Below are 19,920 nucleotides of genomic sequence, written 5' to 3' on the forward strand. Positions count from 1 at the left end.
GGTCTCACCCCAAAACGTCATATACTGACGGGTCTTGACCATACGTCAACATACGACGAAAAGGGTACCCCTATAACGTCAATATGAGACGCAGACATAAGCGCACCAGCAGCGCCTCCTAGCGGTACCCTAACGCATACCTAAACCCAACCATACCCGAATCGTCACATATGGACGTTAAAGGGTACCCTTTTCGTCATATGTTGCCGTATGGTCAAGACCCGTCAGTATGTGACGTTTTGGGGTGAGACTGTGTTACATCAACCAATTGCCTGGATTTAATAAATAATAACTAGGCCTAAAGCAGATAATAGATATCACAACGACACGGGCGCCGGCGCATGAACTGGAGCTCGTCTCATAAATGAACCGAAAGAAACTCAGCATAGCCTACTTGCCTCACAGACCTGAGGAATATATATATTATCTACAGAACGTTTGATATCATACTTTTAAACAGAACAATTCAAAACGAAAGAGAAATATGTAATCCGTATGAAATATGCATTTCTCTCTGCCGCGTTCACTAGCCTACTGCGAAGATCGCGAGCCAGCATCGTCAGCTTCATCTTTGCAGCCGACACAGAAAACACTTGTTTATTAATAAACAATTAAAATGTCTCCTTGCTATATTTGACATGGGATATTCATAATCATTACTTTTGCCTGTTCTTTGTGACAGCTTTTAGGTGCTTTATCAGCAGCGCCACCCTTACATGTTACATGAACGGGTCACCATTGCATCAGCAGCGAAAAAATTTAAAAAAAAAAAAAAAAAATCCCCCCAAAAATCGTGATACGAAGCAAATCGTGGGTCAAAAATCATGATATGAACCGAATCGTGGGTTTGGTGTATCGTTACAGCCCTACTAGCAACCCTAAAAAAGTTAATGGGTACAAAATGACTCATGACGAATCCGTCCCCACCGAAATCGAGGCCTATGGCCAAATCAATAAATCCATTGTGACATTTATTATAGGCAAAAGATACTAGGCAAATGTTTCTGTCAGGACTTTAGTGGTTACAGGCCCGTCACCATTTCTGTGGATTTGGCTATTCACTTATTCCATAAAACATCTTCGGCAGCATTTAGCTCACATGAACACTAATCTCTACAACAGTAACTTTATATAACATTAAGAAATATGAATCAGGAATGAAGCGGAGTGATTGTAAGGCTGAGCAAGGCTTACCTTCTCCTGGCCACGGACTCAAGACTATTCTCTCACTCAAACCACTGCCTGCTGCTTCTGATTGCTTTTAGAGAGAAAATCTCGCCCATAACTACTGGTCTAAGATCACTTTTCAACGTAATAACAGCATATTTGGCAAACGATTCAGTGTGTATCTCTGTTTGTGCTCTGAAGAACGACAAGGCTTTCTGTTTGCAAAGTATTTTAGCAGAGTTGAGCAATAAAGCCAATCACCTATCAGTTGGTTTTTTTGAACGCAATGACCAATCAGACGCGTTAAAGTTACTTAGCACTGAACCAAAACTCTGCCATCTTGAGCGATGAGTGGATTCTGAGTTCTGCACGCTAGCAAATCCTCATTATAACAAACACTGTGTAAATAAGAGATTCATTGCGCAGTCAGCTTCGTTTATTTGAACAGAACTTCTTAAGATCGCGATGAACTAAGATGAGTGAGCTTTTAAGTGATTGTAAAGGGTGAGCTGCTTTCATGCTTTCTGCCATGCCAAATTAAAAGTCGTTTGTGAATGTAGACGCTTTATTAACAAATTTAGGTGTGAAGTTGGAGCTGTGACAAGTAACTTGAAACTATTTAAAGGAAATCTATTTAAATGTATTTTTAAATGGGAAGTGCATCTCCTCAGACTTACCCTGGAGTTGGTTCAACCTCCACCTATGATCAGAAAATTAATATTTAACGCATTATTATACCAAACGGAACTTGAATCATAATTAGGCTATATTTATAGGCTAAATCACTCAGAGACGCGCCGCTTTCAAATCTTTTAATGGTGAGTGAGTACACTTAAAGTATTTGTTGCAAATCAATATGCTACAGATGTACATATTTTTATTGCTATTTGGTATGTATAGTTTTTATTATTGTGCTTATTGTATAAGCTTTTGTGCCTTGTGTTTACGAAGTATATGGGCATAATGCAAAAGGGTTTTTGGTGGAGTTTGTAGGATGGACAATCTTGTGTTTTGGTGTTAATTTAGAACTAGGTCCTTTTTAGTAATAATAAATACGGGATGTTACTGTTTTGGTGAAAGTCTGTTTCTCAGATCATAAAAATGTGTGCACCATATGAAAACAAAATACTCCCCCATTCTATATGTTCTGGTGACGGCTAGCATGGTCAGCATGCACATATTCTCTGACACACTGAGCCGTGGTGCTCATGCAGGCACACGAGTAATACCAATGTTTCAATATCAAATTAATAACCGAAGCATTTGAAGTTTAACACTAGAACGGCCATGACGGTCATTTTGACCGTTTTGAATTTTATATCTACAATAACTTTGTTGAAAATATAAATAAAATCCTGCTGGTACCTGACTTTTCCTAAAAGTGTCTGTATTTTCATTTAAAAAATTTTTTCATATAAATTACACACAAGGCAAAAAAACAAATTAACATATTTTCCTATTTCGGCCATAGACGGTCATTTTGACCGCACTGAATTTCGCGGTATTCTTTTGTTGCATTTTGCATTTTGCAGTCTTTGCATATATGCTAATTTCTACAAACAAAAAGTATATTAGATTAAATTTGTTGATTAGAAATAGGCTAATAATACCTGACTACGTTATCTATTTACGTAGATATTCTCTATTATATACACGAGTTGTTAGACTATTTTCTCTGTTATTATATTAAAATAAAATGTTTTATAATTAAATAAGATACTTTTAGTTGTTATTATCTTGTTCTGAGTTATGTTGAATGGATATGGAAATATAGCATATCTGTTGTGAATGTGCGATAATTACGGTATAGGCTACTAATGATATTATTATTTATAAATGTATAATTAAACTTGTTTTGTACAGTTTGGTGTTGTTTTGTTTTTAAAAGATTTCCTAATACAATAAATGCATTAATCTCTCAATTGAGTATTTATCATTAAAGATATAGAGTTTGGAATCTAGCAGTCAAAATGACCGCTTGTGGCAGTTCTAGTAGTTATGGAATTCTGGCACTTCTAGTGTTAACGCTACATTTGTTTTTTTGTTTTTGAACATCCGTTTTCACTCAGAAACAGATTTCAGAAGTAAAATGGGCTGCAAACAGCACTTTGTGTTGACTTTAAACTGATTTCCCCGTTCGAAAGTACAACGAAAATCCGTCCTCTCAGCGGACCAATCAAAGGGTCCGACAATCACCGGCAGTGCTGCTTACCCTACGACATTTCAGAGCGGCGTGAAACCATCCACGCAACGGTGAGCGACGTTCGACATTAATTTGTGTCACTCAACATCTCAAGGTCTCACTCAATCGAAAAGCCATCAATGAAGTCATTGAGGAAGAATATTTGACAAATGAGTGAGCATTAGAGTGAAGAGTGACAATACTAGGCTACAGTCTGTGATTCAAGAGTGTGAGATCAAGGGGTGAGCGTCAGACTGAGAAGTGATTTTATGCGAGATGTGAGAGTGTCATATGAAGGCGTCAGAGTATTAGATTGAGTAAAAGTATGAGACACGCTGGAGAATGTTTGAGTGAGCTGTTAGTGTACCTGACGGTGTTAGACCAAAGGAAGAAATTAGACTGTGAAAATGTGGACTAGAAGTATTAAGGGGATCAGAATGTGGGATATTTTTCTGAGGAAGTGTGTCTGTCCATATATAAATCCAAACACACACACACGTAGTCCCACAAGCATGCCTTTGAGCAATTTATGATTATTAGTTTTGACATTTAAACACTGGAAGCTGGAGGGGAAAAAAATCTAAACATAAAAATCATGTAAATATTGCATGCATTTGAGGCTATACTGAGAATAATATATAATACTTTTTTTTTTTGCTTAGCATTTCAAATCTAATTTGTCACATTTCCCTATTGACTAGACCCTGAAACTGTCATATAAAGTGACAGATCATATATTCTGTAAACAATTGAGGGGACAAACAAACAAACAAAACAAAAAGGAGAAAAATAATCTAATAAGAAAACACTAATTTCCAGTCTACTAACTCAAGTTTTGATTATGTGCATTAATTAGAGTGTGTGTTGATTTCTTTTAATAAGAGACATGCTCTTGTTAACACCCATTTTAATTACCCATTTTAACCAAATAAATACAATTATTTAAGTAAACAGTAATTTAAAAATAACTATATACCGTATATGTATTTGTCAACTACATATACGGTAGGGTCAGAAAGTCTAAGGCTTGTTTTTTTTTATCACAAATTATAATGCCATCATAACAATTTGACAAATTAACATGAAATTCATAATATATTAGTTTTGTTTCCTTTTTTTCTTTACTGTAAGCAGAACTTGAGCTGCATGAACTTTTAAGAAGTATCTTTTTTAAAAAAAGTGTTCAGTGGAAGATGTGTTTAACATACAGAAAATGTTGACTGTAAATCTCAGGAGGTCAAATAAAATTTTATATGCTCCGAATTAAAATAAGTACTTGTACCAATAAGACAAAACCAAATGTTGTGCATTTTTATTGATTTCTAAATCTATATCATTCAACACTTTGTAAGATTTTGTACATTTTATTTTAATTTTATTATTATTATATAAGTATTTTAAAGAAATCTCTTGTGCTCACCAAGACAGTAAAACAGCAACATTGTGAAAATATTATTACAATTTAAAATATATAATACAAGTTGGCTTATTCACGTGATGTCAAAGCTGAATTTTAAGCATCATTACTCCAGTCTTCAGTGTCACATGATCCTTCAGAAATCATTCTAAATGATTTGATGCTCAAGAAACATTTCGTATTATTATCCATGTTGAAAATAGTCTGTTAATAGTGCTGCTTAATATTTGTGCAGAAACTGTGATACATTTATTTCAGATTCTTTGAGGAAAAGAAAGTTCAATTCACCATTTATTTCAAATGGGAACCTGTTGTAACATTATAAATGTATATATGTATAGCCTCTCTCTCTCTCTCTCTCTCTCTCTCTCTCTCTCTCTCTCTCTCTCTCTCTCTCTCTCTCTCTCTTTGTGTGTGTGGGGGGGAGTATAAAGTGTGTGGGGAGTATAAAATCGTTACAACTAGCCTCAGTCTCTTTTATAAACACAGTATATGTGTTTATAATTCCATATTCCACACACACACACACACACACACACACACACACACACACACACACACACACACACACACACACACACACAGGCGAGAACAGCAGAAATGAGAAACAGAATTATGTGCTCTGTGTGAGTATGTGTTATTTGTGGCACGCTTTAATGGCAACACAAGGCGATCAATGAGCCCATAGAGGAACGAAGGCTTCCTTATTTCTCCAAATTGCCTGCGCTAGCAGCACAACCTTGATAACACTCAATTGATTATTAATGCATTATTAATCCAGAGCCAGGTCACAGAGACAGCTGGAGGCACTCATGCACACACACACACACACACACACACACACACACACGTACAACACATTGATGAAGCGGATCCGTGCTCGGGGCCAAAACGTGTCCAATGGAACACTGAGTACATCACATCAATTCACAGCAGCAGAACCAGGCAAATTAAACACAGGAAATACAGCGGCCACTAAATACACCTGGACAAGCAAACGCTGCACGCTTCCCTGCTCTCTAGGCCTGGCACGGGCCCCGCAGAGCGGCAGATGGTGCGGTGGTGTCGGAGTGGAAGGGCACTAGCTGGACAGACCCCTGCTACATCCCCCGTCCACAGACCTCAGGCCCATCGCGTCCACACCAGCTTTACTGCCACATGGGTCCCTCCATCCACCACACATACGGTTAACTCACACGCATACACACTGGCCCATTTATAGAGGCAGATGAGACCAGTATATGCCAGAATAACTTCAAATGGCACTTCTAACTTAAAGGTATCCATCTGTAGTCAATAAATGTACTGTGTAATAAATGGTTAATTGGTAAAAGAAAATTGGTAAAAGATAGGAGTTTTTTTTGTGTGTTTTTTATTAGTGCGAAAGTGGAGGTCCGCACTAAAGAAAAATCCTCAAGATGAGTATTGACTGAATTCATCTGGATATATATACAGTGCATGTCATTTTTTCACAATCTCTCAATGCTGTAAACATACCCGTAAGCTAGTTAATTCAGCATTACATTAAAGTTTAAATTTATTAAACGAAGTCCAAATTCAATTGCTTTTTTTTTTTAGATACAGGTGAAACTCGAAAAATTAGAATATCACTCAAAAGTTCATTTATTTCAGTAATTCAACTTAAAAGGTGATACTAATATATTATATAGACTCATTACATGCAAAGTGAGATATTTCAAGCCTTTATTTGTTATAAATTACTTTGTTAATAAATTAAGTTGAATTACTGAAATAAATGAACTTTTGCACAATATTAAATTTTTTCGAGTTTCACGTGTAATAATCAAAACTGAGCGGCAGAATTTGAGAGCTCAGACTTATTAAATGTAACAAAGCACAAGGCTTATTGGGGTTATTAAAAGGTATGCTACAAATAATGTTAAGTGAAGTGCTTGTTTTGCATCAGCAGAAAATAGCAAAGACTAAAAGGTTTATTTTTGGAATTTAAGATTCAATATCGGTTCATGAAATGCACTTCAAAATGGAGGCAGGCATTCCTCTGAGGGGAAGTGCTTAGGGAAGTTTGCGAGTTAAACGCAGCCGATTTTTTTAAAGAATCTTTACCTCAATAGTAACATATCTGTCTTAATGGCATAGACAATAATAGGCTTCTCGACCTCCCCCTTGAGAACAGAGTTTACCTCAATTGTAACAGAAAATGTATGCATTATACTTGTGTACTTGTCTGGTTTTATGTAAATGCACCATGTCTGAAACTACATTAAAAATTCCACCGAAAACAACAACAAATTCAGCGGCTCGTTGTGCAATGATCTGAAGAGAAGTAAGTAGAGTACCAACCCTGTGCAGAGGGGCTGATGTTGCTCAGGGCGATGGTGCACGTGAAGAGGATCCAGAGAGAGAGAGCCATGCTGTGGACGGAGCGAAGGGTGGTGGGGGGAGTGCGGTCAGCGGGCGCTTGAATGTGGGGCACTCCTTCCCTCACGCCCTCTCGCTGATGGAGAACCTGGTGAGAAGAGAACCAGAGAGACAAATGAGAAAGAGAGATCAATACTAATAGCAGGACCTAAATTCTTACTGTCGGCCTTTCCCCTCTGTGGCTCAATAAAAAGAAAGAAAAAAACAGTAGTGGCCTGTAATTCTGTTCATTCTGTCAAAGCGAGATGCCTACTGTTGCTCCGACCGGATCCACGTTTTCTGGCTCTGCACGGCCCATTTCATGTCGCACTTATTCAACATAATTGAGTGGAGCACACTCGGCGGCGGTCAGGTGGAGTTAGACGTGCTAGAGCTGAAGGGCGGCCATTTTGTTCTGTGCTAAGATGTCAAAATGTCTTTCCTTGTGTCGTTGTTTTGCCAATAATTCATAAGTAACCAGGTAAGCAAAAACAAAGCATGTTGTTTGAATATGAATTCGTAAGAATTGTCCAGACTGAGGCTAGAAAAATGCAAACAATACAATACTAGCTCGATTTCACGTGTTGTTACATTCTCAAATGTGTCCAAATGCAGTTCATTAACAGGTGTTAGATTACCCGTCCGCGTCTATATCAATTGACTCTTTTAGGTCGACGTTTGTAATGGTGGAGCAGTCGTTTGAAAAGAATCTGGGTAAAACGGTAGGTTTTTCTGTAATTCTGTCCATTCTGTCAAGACGAGATGCCCACTATTGCTCCGACACACATAGGCCTACATGTTTTCTGTTTTTATATCACACTCTTAGTCAAAATAACTGAGAGGAGCTCTAGGTGCAAACTTGGCGGCAGTCAGGTGGAGTTAGATGACTAGTGGAATGGCGGCCATTTTGTTCTTGAACTAACATGGCAACAGCTTGTTCCTTGTCCAACACAACTATCATGTGTTGCTGTTTGCCAATAATTTAGTAGTAACAAACAAACCAAAACATATGCTGCTTTATGAACTCAAATTATTTTTTTTCAAACTGAAGCCAGAAACATGCAAAAGATAAGCAATCCTGATTTTTTAAGATTTTCCAAATGCAATCCATTACCAGCTATTAGTGTAATCTGCCCCCGCCTACGGTCAATTTACTCTTTTAGGCTGACTATTGTAATGCTGTCAACATCTCTTCCCTGGTGTTGTTGTTCCCCAATAATTCAGTAGTAAACAAATAAACAAAAGCGAAACATATGATGTGAATTCGAATGAATTGTTTGGACTGAGGCCCAAAACATACTCTATGCGATTACATGAAAACGAACTCTTCCAACTACTATAACATACTATTTTGAGTTTCTGTTTATGAAACCATTCTTCTTCAAGGTAACTTGCTTTTTTAAGTTAAACCAACATTTTATTTTACAGTGTAGGAAAGATCAATTTTACATGTTGCTACATTCAAAAATGTGTCAAAAGCCAGTTTTCTCATTCAATTAAACTGTAAATATAGTTATTCTGTTGAAGCCAGATGCCCACTGTTGCTCCGACCTGATCCGTGTTTTCTGGCTCCACACAGCCTATTTCACATCACACTTAGTCAAAATAATTGAGAGGAGCTCTCGGCGCACACTTGACATCGGTCAGGTACAGTTAGACGGCTAGAGCTGAATGGCGGCCATTTTGTTCTGCACTAACACGGCAACAGCTGTTCCCTGGCAAACACTTCAGTTCCAGTCATTCCAGAGCTTGATTGGACGTGACGTGCTACATATGCATGGATGTGAACGTACGGCCCTCCGCAGGACATGCACCATGCAAACACCAAGAGTGGCAGTTTTCGAGTCAGTACTGCCAGAGGGCTCACACATCTCATTTGCCTAATGAAATAAATCACAGTCTGGAAGTTTCTTTCATTTGTTCTTGGAGGCTGCTCTTCCTTCAGGGCTGAAAGGAAAAAAACGACAGAAATGCATTGAATTATTAGAGCTAATGCTGCCCCTGCTGTGCGTTCAGAAAGAACAGACAGACCGTACTGCGTGTTTATTGGGAGGAGAACCTGTGTGTGTGTGCCTGTGTGTCTCTTCAAGGGGATTTGCTTTGATCCTCATAACCCTCTGCCCACTCTTTTCATTGATCTTCCCTGGTAATAGACGTGAAAAAAAGATTGCCAATAATGAAAAAATTGAAGAATAAAATAAAAACAGGGATGTCTCCACACACACACACACGCACGCGCACGCACACACACACCAAATGATTTTAATACTTAGCTAATGATATTTAGAATCTCCATAACCCTACATAAACCTTTAAATGTAACTCTCACAGAAAACTTTCTGAGCTTTCCTCCTCATGTGGGAAAGTGTTTGGCCAATTTTGTAGGCCAAACCACTACACAAAGACACTAATGTAACAGACTGTTCAGACACAATCACTGTTTATGGCAAACCGAGGTCGAGTCAAGCTTGCAACCTATTTAACTTTCATAATTGGACAAACTTCCAAGTAAAACAGAATATTCAGTGGGAAATAATGTAACGCAGCACTTGATTTTGGATAATTGAAAATGGATACATAATACATTTTTGTTAATTACTTTCCTGCACGGCCTTGGTTACATCAGAAAAGAAAAGAAATGTAGAGGCAGACAAAAGTTTGTTCTGATGAATCATGCATAAGGGATATTTGATTTTCGAATGACTTTGAGAAGTCTCTTCTGCTCACCAAGGCTACATTTATTTGATTAAAAAATAGAGTAAAAACTGTAATATTGTGAAATATAATTACAATTTAAAGGAGACATATCATAAAAATCTTGTTCCTGTGTTTAAGTGCTATAACCGTGCATCTACCAACCCAGCCTCAGAGGAGTCAAGAGAGCAGTGGATGAATTTTATTTCCAACAGAAATCCCCCAGAAACAGATTAATCAATATAACTCCACAACAACTACATAAATATATCCACTAACCATTCAGAAATGTACATGTGCGTCTAAAAGTAGCAACCTCTTCCTAGTAGCAAGTCTCTCTGTAAGGCTGCACTCCGCTACTGGTTATTTCTGAGATTTTGAATGAGAGAGATTATTCACATGTTTTGTTATTGTATCATGTAAAAGGATCGGGCATCTCCTGAACGGGGGCGGGGAGCAGCAGCTCATTTGCATTTAAAGGGACACACACAAAAGAGGCAAATTTGACAAGCTATAATAAATGATCTGGGAGGTATTTCGAACTGAAATTTCACAGACACATTCTGGGGACACCATATATTCATATTGCATCTTGTGAATAGGGGCATAATATGTCACCTTTAAAATAACAGTTTTCTGTATTAATGTTCAAATGTAATTTATTCCTGGGATCAAAGCTGCATTTTCAGCATCATTACTCCAGTCTTCAGTGTCACATGATCCTTCAGAAATCATTCTAATATGATGATTTGATACTCAAGAAACATTTTGGATTATTATCAATGTTGAAAACAGTTGTGCTCCTTAATGTTTTAATTCATGATTCTTTGATGAATATATAGTTCAAAAGAACAGCATTTATTTAAAACATATTTTGTAAAATTGTAAGTGTTTTTAATTGATGTTTCATCAATTAAAAAAAAAAAAAACGTACTGATCCCAACCTTTTGAACAGCAACGTAGATCTATGTAAACCATGATTTGCTGATTGCTAAAGCTATTCAAGCAGGTGGTGTTAGGGTGCGGGGATTTTTCATTCTAGAGCTTTTAATTGGACAATTGTTATTTTATTTTTTACAAATGCCCCCGAGTACAAGACAAATCATCAAAATGACTTCAGGGGTTCTTTAAAGATCATCCATTTTGATTTCACGTTCTTGCAGTCCCCGTCGGAAGTCAAGTTTGGCAGCCCTTCGCGCATCCTTTGATCCCTCCCAGCTCCCATCCATTCCGTTCTCTCTTCCTACTCTCTCCTTCGTTTATTCCAGCCATCACTCCATCCTCCCTCTCTCCTCCCCATGACCTTCTCTGATATTTACCCTCCTCTCCTGTGGCACAGCAAAAACCCACAGCCACTGGCACGAGAGAAGAGAGAGTGACCAATAAAATCGTCCATAACAAAAAAAACAGCCCGCTCACGTGCTGGCAGGTCAAAGCATCAAAGTCCGGGAGGTAAAAAAGGGAAAACAAACATGGAAGTATGCACAAAGCCCTTCTTCCTGTTGTCTGCATGTTACTAATGGTCAAAAAATGCTCCCCTCCTGGGAGGCTCCGCCGTCTCTATTTTTTCCCCTCGCTTTTGTAGCTGTTAATAAGAAAAAATTTGTCTTTCAACCTCTCTCTTTTGATCTCGCCTCTGTCTGCACTCGGTACAATGGCTCTCCCGCGGTCCCAGCTGATAAAGGACGGATGTGAGAGAGAGAGAAAGAGAGAGGTACAGAGCAAAAGAAAGAGGTACAGCAGGCGGTCTTGGGAGGCTGTGCTGGTTGAGAGGGGAGCAGTGCAGCGTGGGTATTCACTATGAGCTTGCCTTAGGGCAGTGACTGACCTTTTGCTCTGATCTGATCCACCATTATCATCAGTGTTGCTGTTCCAGTGAAGAGGATGGCGATATTTCTCCCAGTACAGAGAGATAGGAGGATAGGCTCTTGCTCAAATCCAGAGGATCCCATAGGAAAGAAAAATGACTTATGTAATCTCTTTAAAGTCTCAATGGTTTCTCCTAGACGTTAAAAGGAGAACAAATTAAGGTTTCTTCTTAAAGTTGCGATAAAACGGAAGTAGCGACATCTTTTCTTGCGTATTGACATTCATCCAAGCAACACTAATTATTGCAAAAATGTAGGGCGGGGACTTGTTTCAATCCGGTTGTTGATTGGACGGAGGCAGATTTGATTGTGAGTTGATTGAAAGAAAGGGGCGGGGTTTAAACAGAACGAATGATTGGAGAAGTCCGGTAGATGTAACTAGAGAGAAGTTTCAATGGACGAATTCTTTTTTATTTTATTTTATAAACCTCACCTTTGATCACCAAAATGACATATTTGAAAGTGTTTTCCTTGAATCTTTTTTCGTGTCTTAAAATAGCTTGAACGTAACTCTACGCCCTTGCCTCATTTAGTATGCGGTTATATGAATATGCAAATTAGCCCCGCCTCCACTCACTCACACCACCTCAGAGATCCACTCGTTGACGATCACACGTTAACCTGATTGGTTACAAAATAGTTTGTGACGTCAGAAACACCAGCGATTTCAAACTGCGTTTTCGAGACTGTCTTCGGACATATAAACAACATATAACATATAAACAACATTAAAAACTTGATTTGCACCATAGGGGGCCTTTAAATGGAATGTGCATGATGACTTGTTCAGAATATATCAATAACATACATTTAGAAAATAGATCATTTTACAATTCCGGCTTCCCTGATTCACCTTCTCTGAAGACTCAAAACGTTTCTTCTAGTGATCTTAACAACTATTTACAATAAAACTCACTAAAAATTTCATTCTCTTGTCCTAATTTTGTTTAAATTTATTGCAAAAAAAAAAACATTCAAAATGCAACTCACACACACAATGACTTAATGTATTAAGAATCATAATAGCGGACACATTAAAAACCTTTTTTAAAATAATGATTAAGATGTGTAAAAGAGAGTTCATAACTCTTTATGTTCTTCAAGATTCCCGAGCCACAAAAGAACGACCTCTTCACTGTAATATGGATAAAGGAACAAAGAGACTAAGAGAGGAAGATGTATGAATGATGTGCATTTGAACATCTATTTATCTGGAGACAGCCTTGATCCAAGGCAAATAATAACCTAATTATCCAGTTACATTAGATCATTACTATAATCACCACGATCATTATTATCTATTTGCTTAGCAGACTCACTCATCTAGCACGACGTGCCATCTATTTTACACATGCCGCAGGTTGCTCAGAACCACTCACTGCTTCGTTCGATAATGTATGTTCATTTATTTTGTGGCAAGAAGCAATTGCCCACTACACAGCAAGCTCGTGTCTGACAAAAATAAAGCAGGAAATGATGGCGGATAAGATCAGTGCAAAAACAGTGCCTATTTGTATCGCATTTTTAAACCATATGGTGAAATACAACATGGAATATTAACAATTAAGGGAATTGTATGGCTTAATGATGTTTTTACATTAGTCTGAAGGAAAATATGAGACAAATTTGCTAAGCACTTGCATCATTGAAACTATACATCTATACTATCCATCTTTTTTTCCCATGCAGATCCTGTGAATGTGCGACTCTTCATTAGCAGCTATAGGTAAGCAACTAGGAGAATAACAAAGTATTGTAACTATTTAAATAACATGATAACAAATACCGCTTTGCAACATCATAATAGCATAACGGACTGTTTTTGTACAGCTAAAAAAATTGGAAGTGGAAGTCACACATAAAACAAGCTCTTACGTTAACAAAAAGCTGGATATTTCAGCGCAAAAACCTGTGACAGGCACATGTAAATTAGGTCATTGATATTATTTTCAGCGTAAACATTCATCCTCAGTAACCACACACACACACAAAAAGCACTGTTACCCCATTAGCATAACTCATGTAGCGCAGTGCTAACGTAAACAGTGTGCGTGAATAAACATCACTATCAGCTTTAGCAATTAAGTGAATTTCCTTCATCTGTTTTTCTTTATTGTTTGCTTTTGAGTAACGTTGTGGTTCCTTGTTTGCGGTTATCAGCGGCTACATTAATGCCACGTAAACTTAGCTACTGCTTATCTCGTAAATGGCGGTCTGGCATTTTGTGGTTATTCGGCTTTCAGGCAAGCACAATGCAAGGCTAATGACAGCAGCTTCATCTCTTAGAAAGCAGAGAGAGCCGGATCGTTCACTCGGACCGGTCAGGAACGCTAGATTAAATTCCTACAATTAGCCGTCCGAGCCGTTATAGCGCATGGCTGGGAACCGAGCTTCCAGAGACGTAATTCATTTATCAGCCTCTTGACCCCTTTAAAGTAATCACCCCTTAAAATGGAGATAATCGGCAGATTCTTCCTTTTTACAATCCGGAGACATGCCGTGAAATACCATTGTCTCCAGCACACCGCCGTCACCGCAAGTCTCCATATCGTTCTATGCCCTTTACCATCAAACTCCTGTTTTACCAGACCAAATTATGACAGTCACCGGTAAATTCAATTTAATGAGATGCAAATTTGGTAAAAGGACAATTTGGGCCGCTCAGGTTGATGTCGTTATGCATGTCAGAAATCCCTCATTAGCAGACGCCTATGAATCGGATTACTGAATAATGAGGGTGTGTTAGCCTCAATCTTTCCACCGAATTTGACAGAGGGCTTTATCTGTGTCCAATGTATTCATCCTGTCTAATGCGCAAGGTGATTCAGTTAAAGCTCAGCAGACTGGTATGGTGGACTGGTGCGTAGCCCCGAATTAGCTCCTGATCTCCATAATTGATCTATAAATCTACTCTGACACCGTGGTTCGTCGTACTGCCATTTACATCAAGAGTAATAAAGCGTGGTGCATCTTACAGACGCCGCCCTATGAATGTGTCCTAACACGGCAGGCTCACATGCTCCCTTAATAGTAATAACACTCCCCTGTTTGTTACACTGAGCCTGACACAAAGCTTCTGGAGACGTATTACTCTAATTCTCCCATAAGCGAGCATCGCGGTCCCATGCTCTGTTTTGGAGGTGCAATTTACATTGGCACTCCAGCCGACAGTGTCTCATTTGTCACTAAGCTTGCCTTCATGGAGTGGGGCTCAATAATTCCTCGGCATAATCCACAATAAATTGCACTTCTAAAAGCCTCAGACCCTTCCCTGGGGAACGGCAAAGGTTTAACGCAGGGGTCGGCAACCTTTGGTGCACGTGCCAATGGAGGATAATGGTGGACGGTGGGATAATCATTGGTACGCGAGCTGAAAGAGAGCGAGAGAGATTAATATTACATGTTGTTATTGTGCGTTTTGATGTGCGAGTCAATCGCATCTCTTAACTGTTGCACACCGCCTGTTTATTTAGTTATGAGGCATATGGTTACTCATGCAACCGATGGCAAAACAGATCAGAACAATAACACGACTCTTTGGAAGTTGATAACTGATATATTAGCCAATAAATCTAAGCCTTGATATATGATTTGTGAGCCTTATTACAAAAACTTCAGATTGAATCAAACATGCAGCGAATACAGAGAAAGCTAAGAAACAGCAAAGGAAACATGATTTATTTTCCCAAAAATTATTTATAGCCTGCTTCGAACCCTTAATTTTGAATATTATCTTACATTTCTAAAGCCAACTTACTTTGTAAATATTTAAAACATCTATTGAGAATGCATAAACAATGCAAACAATTAATTGACAACATTACTTACATAAAGAAAGGCTATACTATAATTGGAACAACCTGTGTATAGGAAAATCTTGCGATTGCCAAGAAGAAGAAAAATTGCAATTCATGTAAAAAATATTTTCATCAAGTAACATTTGAGATCACATATCATGTGGAAATATTGAACATTCACAATACATTGATGATGATTTTGTTATGACATAAAATTAAGCAGCACTGTAGACTCCTTTCTAATTTGTTTTTATATAATTTATAATTATGATGACATGCAGTAAATGTCGTAATGTTATGTGATTGTTATTCAACTTGTTCTTACCAGCCTCATTATTCTTAACAGGACTTTTCCGAAATTTGCTGTCATGAATTATATGAATAATAAGAGATGCAACCAACAGCTTAATGTAAGTCACCGGATTCCCATTCACTAGAAGAACTGAGTAAACTTTAATTTCCACAACATAAGACAATAAATATGTCCTGTTCAGAAAGTGGAACATCATCTAAAATGTTACTGTTTGCATTTAGCCTGATAGTCTATGTATGCTACAATCCATGTTTATATTTTTCAAGAAAAATGGAAAATGTACATAATTTATAAAGAGTTACACAAAAACACTGTTATTTCTTGAAGACTACATTGTCAGAATTAAAAGAAACACTAGTTTGCCTGAAGCCAATCCACAAATTAATAAAAAAAATCCAACATTTACATTATTTACCATAGCTAAAGTCTATTTCCTTTTCCCTTATGAGGTACTTAATGTGCAAAACAATGTGCCGAAAAAGAACTGCTCCGTTTTGCCAGATTTAATTAAACAAGGAAAATGTTATTTGAAATGCAGTTCCCAAATAACACTTTTCGTTGGATATTCAACATGAAATAATTATAATCTGTTTAAATTAGAAACACAGACTCTGAATCAACATCGTAAATGATTAAGGTCTAAAATGTATATCTTAAATCTAAATTGAAAATGTAAAAACATTATACATTTTTATTATTTATTATTTTCTCTTGCATTTATTATTAGTGTCTTTGAGCCAAAAGCAGTCATAATTGAATTTTTGTGAGCATTTTCCACTTAGACTGTCAGCTCAAGTTTTGAAACAGAATAAGAGCCGCTGACAAGTAAATGTGGGCGATTCAGTTTTTAGTTTCTTACATCAGAAATCCACTGATTTCAGAACGAGCCACTTCTGCAGTTTGGCGTTAATAAATGAAACCAATAGACTAGGGAGACAGTTTTGAGTTTTGAAAGTTACAACAATCTTTTACAAGATCAAGGAAAGTGTTGAAAAAACGTATGTCTTATGATATGACTGCTTTAAAAATCTTTCATGCACAGAGGACACACAATGGGTTGTGTGAAGTTACAGTGTTACAAACTTTTTCACAAAAACACACTGTTTTGGAGAACATGTTTCAATGCGTCCCACATGCAGATCTGTCAGCGAAATAAACCAGCCAGAAGGTTTATTATTAGACGGCTCTTACTGCCCTGTCATGTGCATTTAAGATTAATAGTTGCTAACAGTTAGAGGTAAGAGCTACAGTAGCTTTAAAGTTAAGTTTAAAAACTTAAAATTTAGCATCTTTAACATCTCAAAAATATTTTTATTTTGCGACTTTTAGTTCATTTTAGTAAGCGTTGAGTTCATGTAGTTCTAAAAAAACAAACTAGCTTAGCAAATACATTCGAAATTTAAACTCTTCAAGGACAATGTACAAACAAATACTGATGACTCACATTGCAATGACAGGATTATCCCGATGTTTGGCCAATAAAATACTCTCTAGAATGAGCATATCTACTCCAACTACTACCAACCGCCTCTAGGGTTGCCACCTTCACTGTGGCAAAATAAGGGACACCCATTCACACCCCCCCCCCCCCCCCCCTTCAATTTTTTTCAATTTCGTTCAATTTCAAACATCTGTTTTTTAATATAAATTTACAAATTTAAAGTTTGCCACTTTGTCACTGTTTATGTGTGTTTTGCGTTGTTTCTGATTTTGAGGATGAATTTTGTCAATCTTTTAAACTTGATGTAATTTGATTCTAATCATAATGTAACAGATTTTTGTCAGTACAAAAAATGCTAAAGTTTGTAATTTCATAATATGTAGATATGAATCCAACTAAAAACTTGTGAAAATATGTATTTTAGTCAAATAGCAAATGGTGTAGCTCTGCAGCCATCTACTAAAGTGATCCTTTCTTTACTTTTAAAACGGCATTTTCCAAAAGATGGGCAAAAATCTTACACTAAACCATGTCAAATTATCCATATCCATGAACGTTAGAAATGTGGGTATTTTATAAAGTGAATTTTACTTAAAAAAAAAAAACTCCAGTTTTTGTATAAAAAATATTTATTTATTAATAAAGCCTAAATGAAAAAAAATATAATAATAAAAAATCCTCCTAAAACTATAAATCCTAAAAAAAAACTTATGTTGTTTTAAAATGACATGTTGTTGAAACAACACAAGTGTGACTTTTCCCCCCACAGAAAAAACAGATATTATTCAGATATTTTTTTTTTTTTTTTTGTAGATCTAGAAAGTGTTGTCAACCGTGCAAAGTCTCACGCCATTTGGACAAAGATAATTTTGTATTTATTTCAGCAAACGTCATTTGGGGTCAAAGACCCGAACAGCGCACAAGCAAGGGGTTAAAACGTGCAGGTTTACAGCGCATGTTCACGAGACTCAGTCGCTATAGAAACAAAGACGCTAAAATGCAATCACGCAATGAGCTTCTCTACTACAAATTGATTTCTTTATATTTGCTATTAGTATTATCCATACTGCAAAATCCTTATGGTTTTATTCAACTATATGTCGGCCTAATGTAAAATACGGGACAAATCGCGTCCCTTATTGATTTGATAAGGGACGCATCATCTTACTTGTAAATACGGGATGATTCCGTATTTTAAGGGACGGGTGGCAACCCTCTAGCATTAGCAAGTAGCAATAGCAGAGGCCTTCAATGCTGTTTCTCTAGGAAATACATCAACACAGGGAAGAAATCTGCACTCAGTCTGGAAACAACAATAGTTATTTCCAGCATGCTTCATTTTACATTCAGCCCTTTCTTTTTCTTTGATACTCGTATCATCTCAGACGACAGAAAAACTTGAATCCACAACACCAACACAACATCACACATCCAGCTCGAGCAAACCGCACATCATGCATTCTTCCACACAGCTAAGTTAACAAATCTGAATCTTCACACAAACACAATTACAAATCATTTGTGCCTAACAAACATTTTCCAATGCCTCACTCGCTATGCTAACCACGCTAACCGTGCAGCTCGTACTGACACAAGCGTACGCTGGCCAGCTAAGATGAGCACTGCTTTATTCTCAGTGCCCATAATTCTACCGCATCCTTCATTTCGGTGTGCTGACTGTGTTAAGCACTGTGTGCGGCTACAGTAGCGCCGCTAGTTTTTTGCCATCATAATGACACTATTGTGCGAACGGTGGGCAAATGGAACATGAGAGTGGCTGTAATGGGGCATGTATCAGGCAGAATGCGTTTGATTACTGGCTCTGAGAGAGAGGTGCAGCCGAGAGCGAACACGAGCTCATCTCAAACCGCGCACAAGAGAAAGAAGCAGAAGAAAGACATTAGAAAGAGCAGGGAGAAGGAACAAGGATAAAAAAAAAAAAAAAAAGAACAGAGTGCAGTCGCACTTTAGATTATGGTACATATTCACTATTAACTATGTGTTTTTCCTCAAAAAAAAAACTCATAAAAAGCTTCTTATTGATACTTGTAAGTAAGGTAGTAGTTGTTGTGGTGGTTATGTTTAGGTATGGGGATCTATTGTTATGGGATCGAGAATATGGTCATTCAGAATAGAAATTGATAAAAAAAGGTTGATATGCTAGGAAAAAGCAACTAGTAGTTAATAGTGAATATATGCACCTAATCTAAACTAATCTAATCTAATATGTGCACTACCCCAGAGTGCTTAAAGAGAAAGCAAATGAGAGTCTGAGGAGAATCAAGACGAATGAGTGAATCTCACAAAACCAGGTTAATGCCTCTGTGTTATTTCAGGTACACTGCAGTACCATGGATATACCAGTATGTTATCATGGTAAAAGCGATCATAATTGTCCCATGGTACCATCCAGATAATTTTTTGTAACGGACATCCTGTAGAAAAGAGATCAGTAAAAAATGTATTGGGTGAATTTCACAAAATCTGTCACGAATATGTTCAAAATATATTGCCCCGAATTCAAGAGGTAGAAATTACAGGGAAGTCATTTTCATGACAAATAAGCATATTTCCTCAAGGCAACTGTCACTGCAAAATCTCATTTTCATTAATGTAATGTGAACAATACACTGATATGAACTGTATATCATAATAATAATAA

General features: G+C 37.4%; 1 protein-coding gene across 1 annotated transcript in view; it reads right to left on the minus strand.

Moving 5' to 3' along the window:
- Positions 1-19,920, minus strand: part of adgrl1a (adhesion G protein-coupled receptor L1a) — a 189,380-nt gene that overhangs the window by 102,702 nt on the left and 66,758 nt on the right. Inside the window, exon 2 of the mRNA XM_079605207.1 lies at positions 7,089-7,254. Coding sequence (XP_079461333.1) covers positions 7,089-7,158 — 70 coding nt within the window. The 5' untranslated portion in view covers positions 7,159-7,254. The remainder of the gene's footprint in view (positions 1-7,088; positions 7,255-19,920) is intronic.

The sequence above is a fragment of the Phoxinus phoxinus genome (genome assembly GCF_949152265.1).
Source record: "Phoxinus phoxinus genome assembly, chromosome: 1".
Classification (NCBI taxonomy): Eukaryota; Metazoa; Chordata; class Actinopteri; order Cypriniformes; family Leuciscidae; genus Phoxinus; species Phoxinus phoxinus.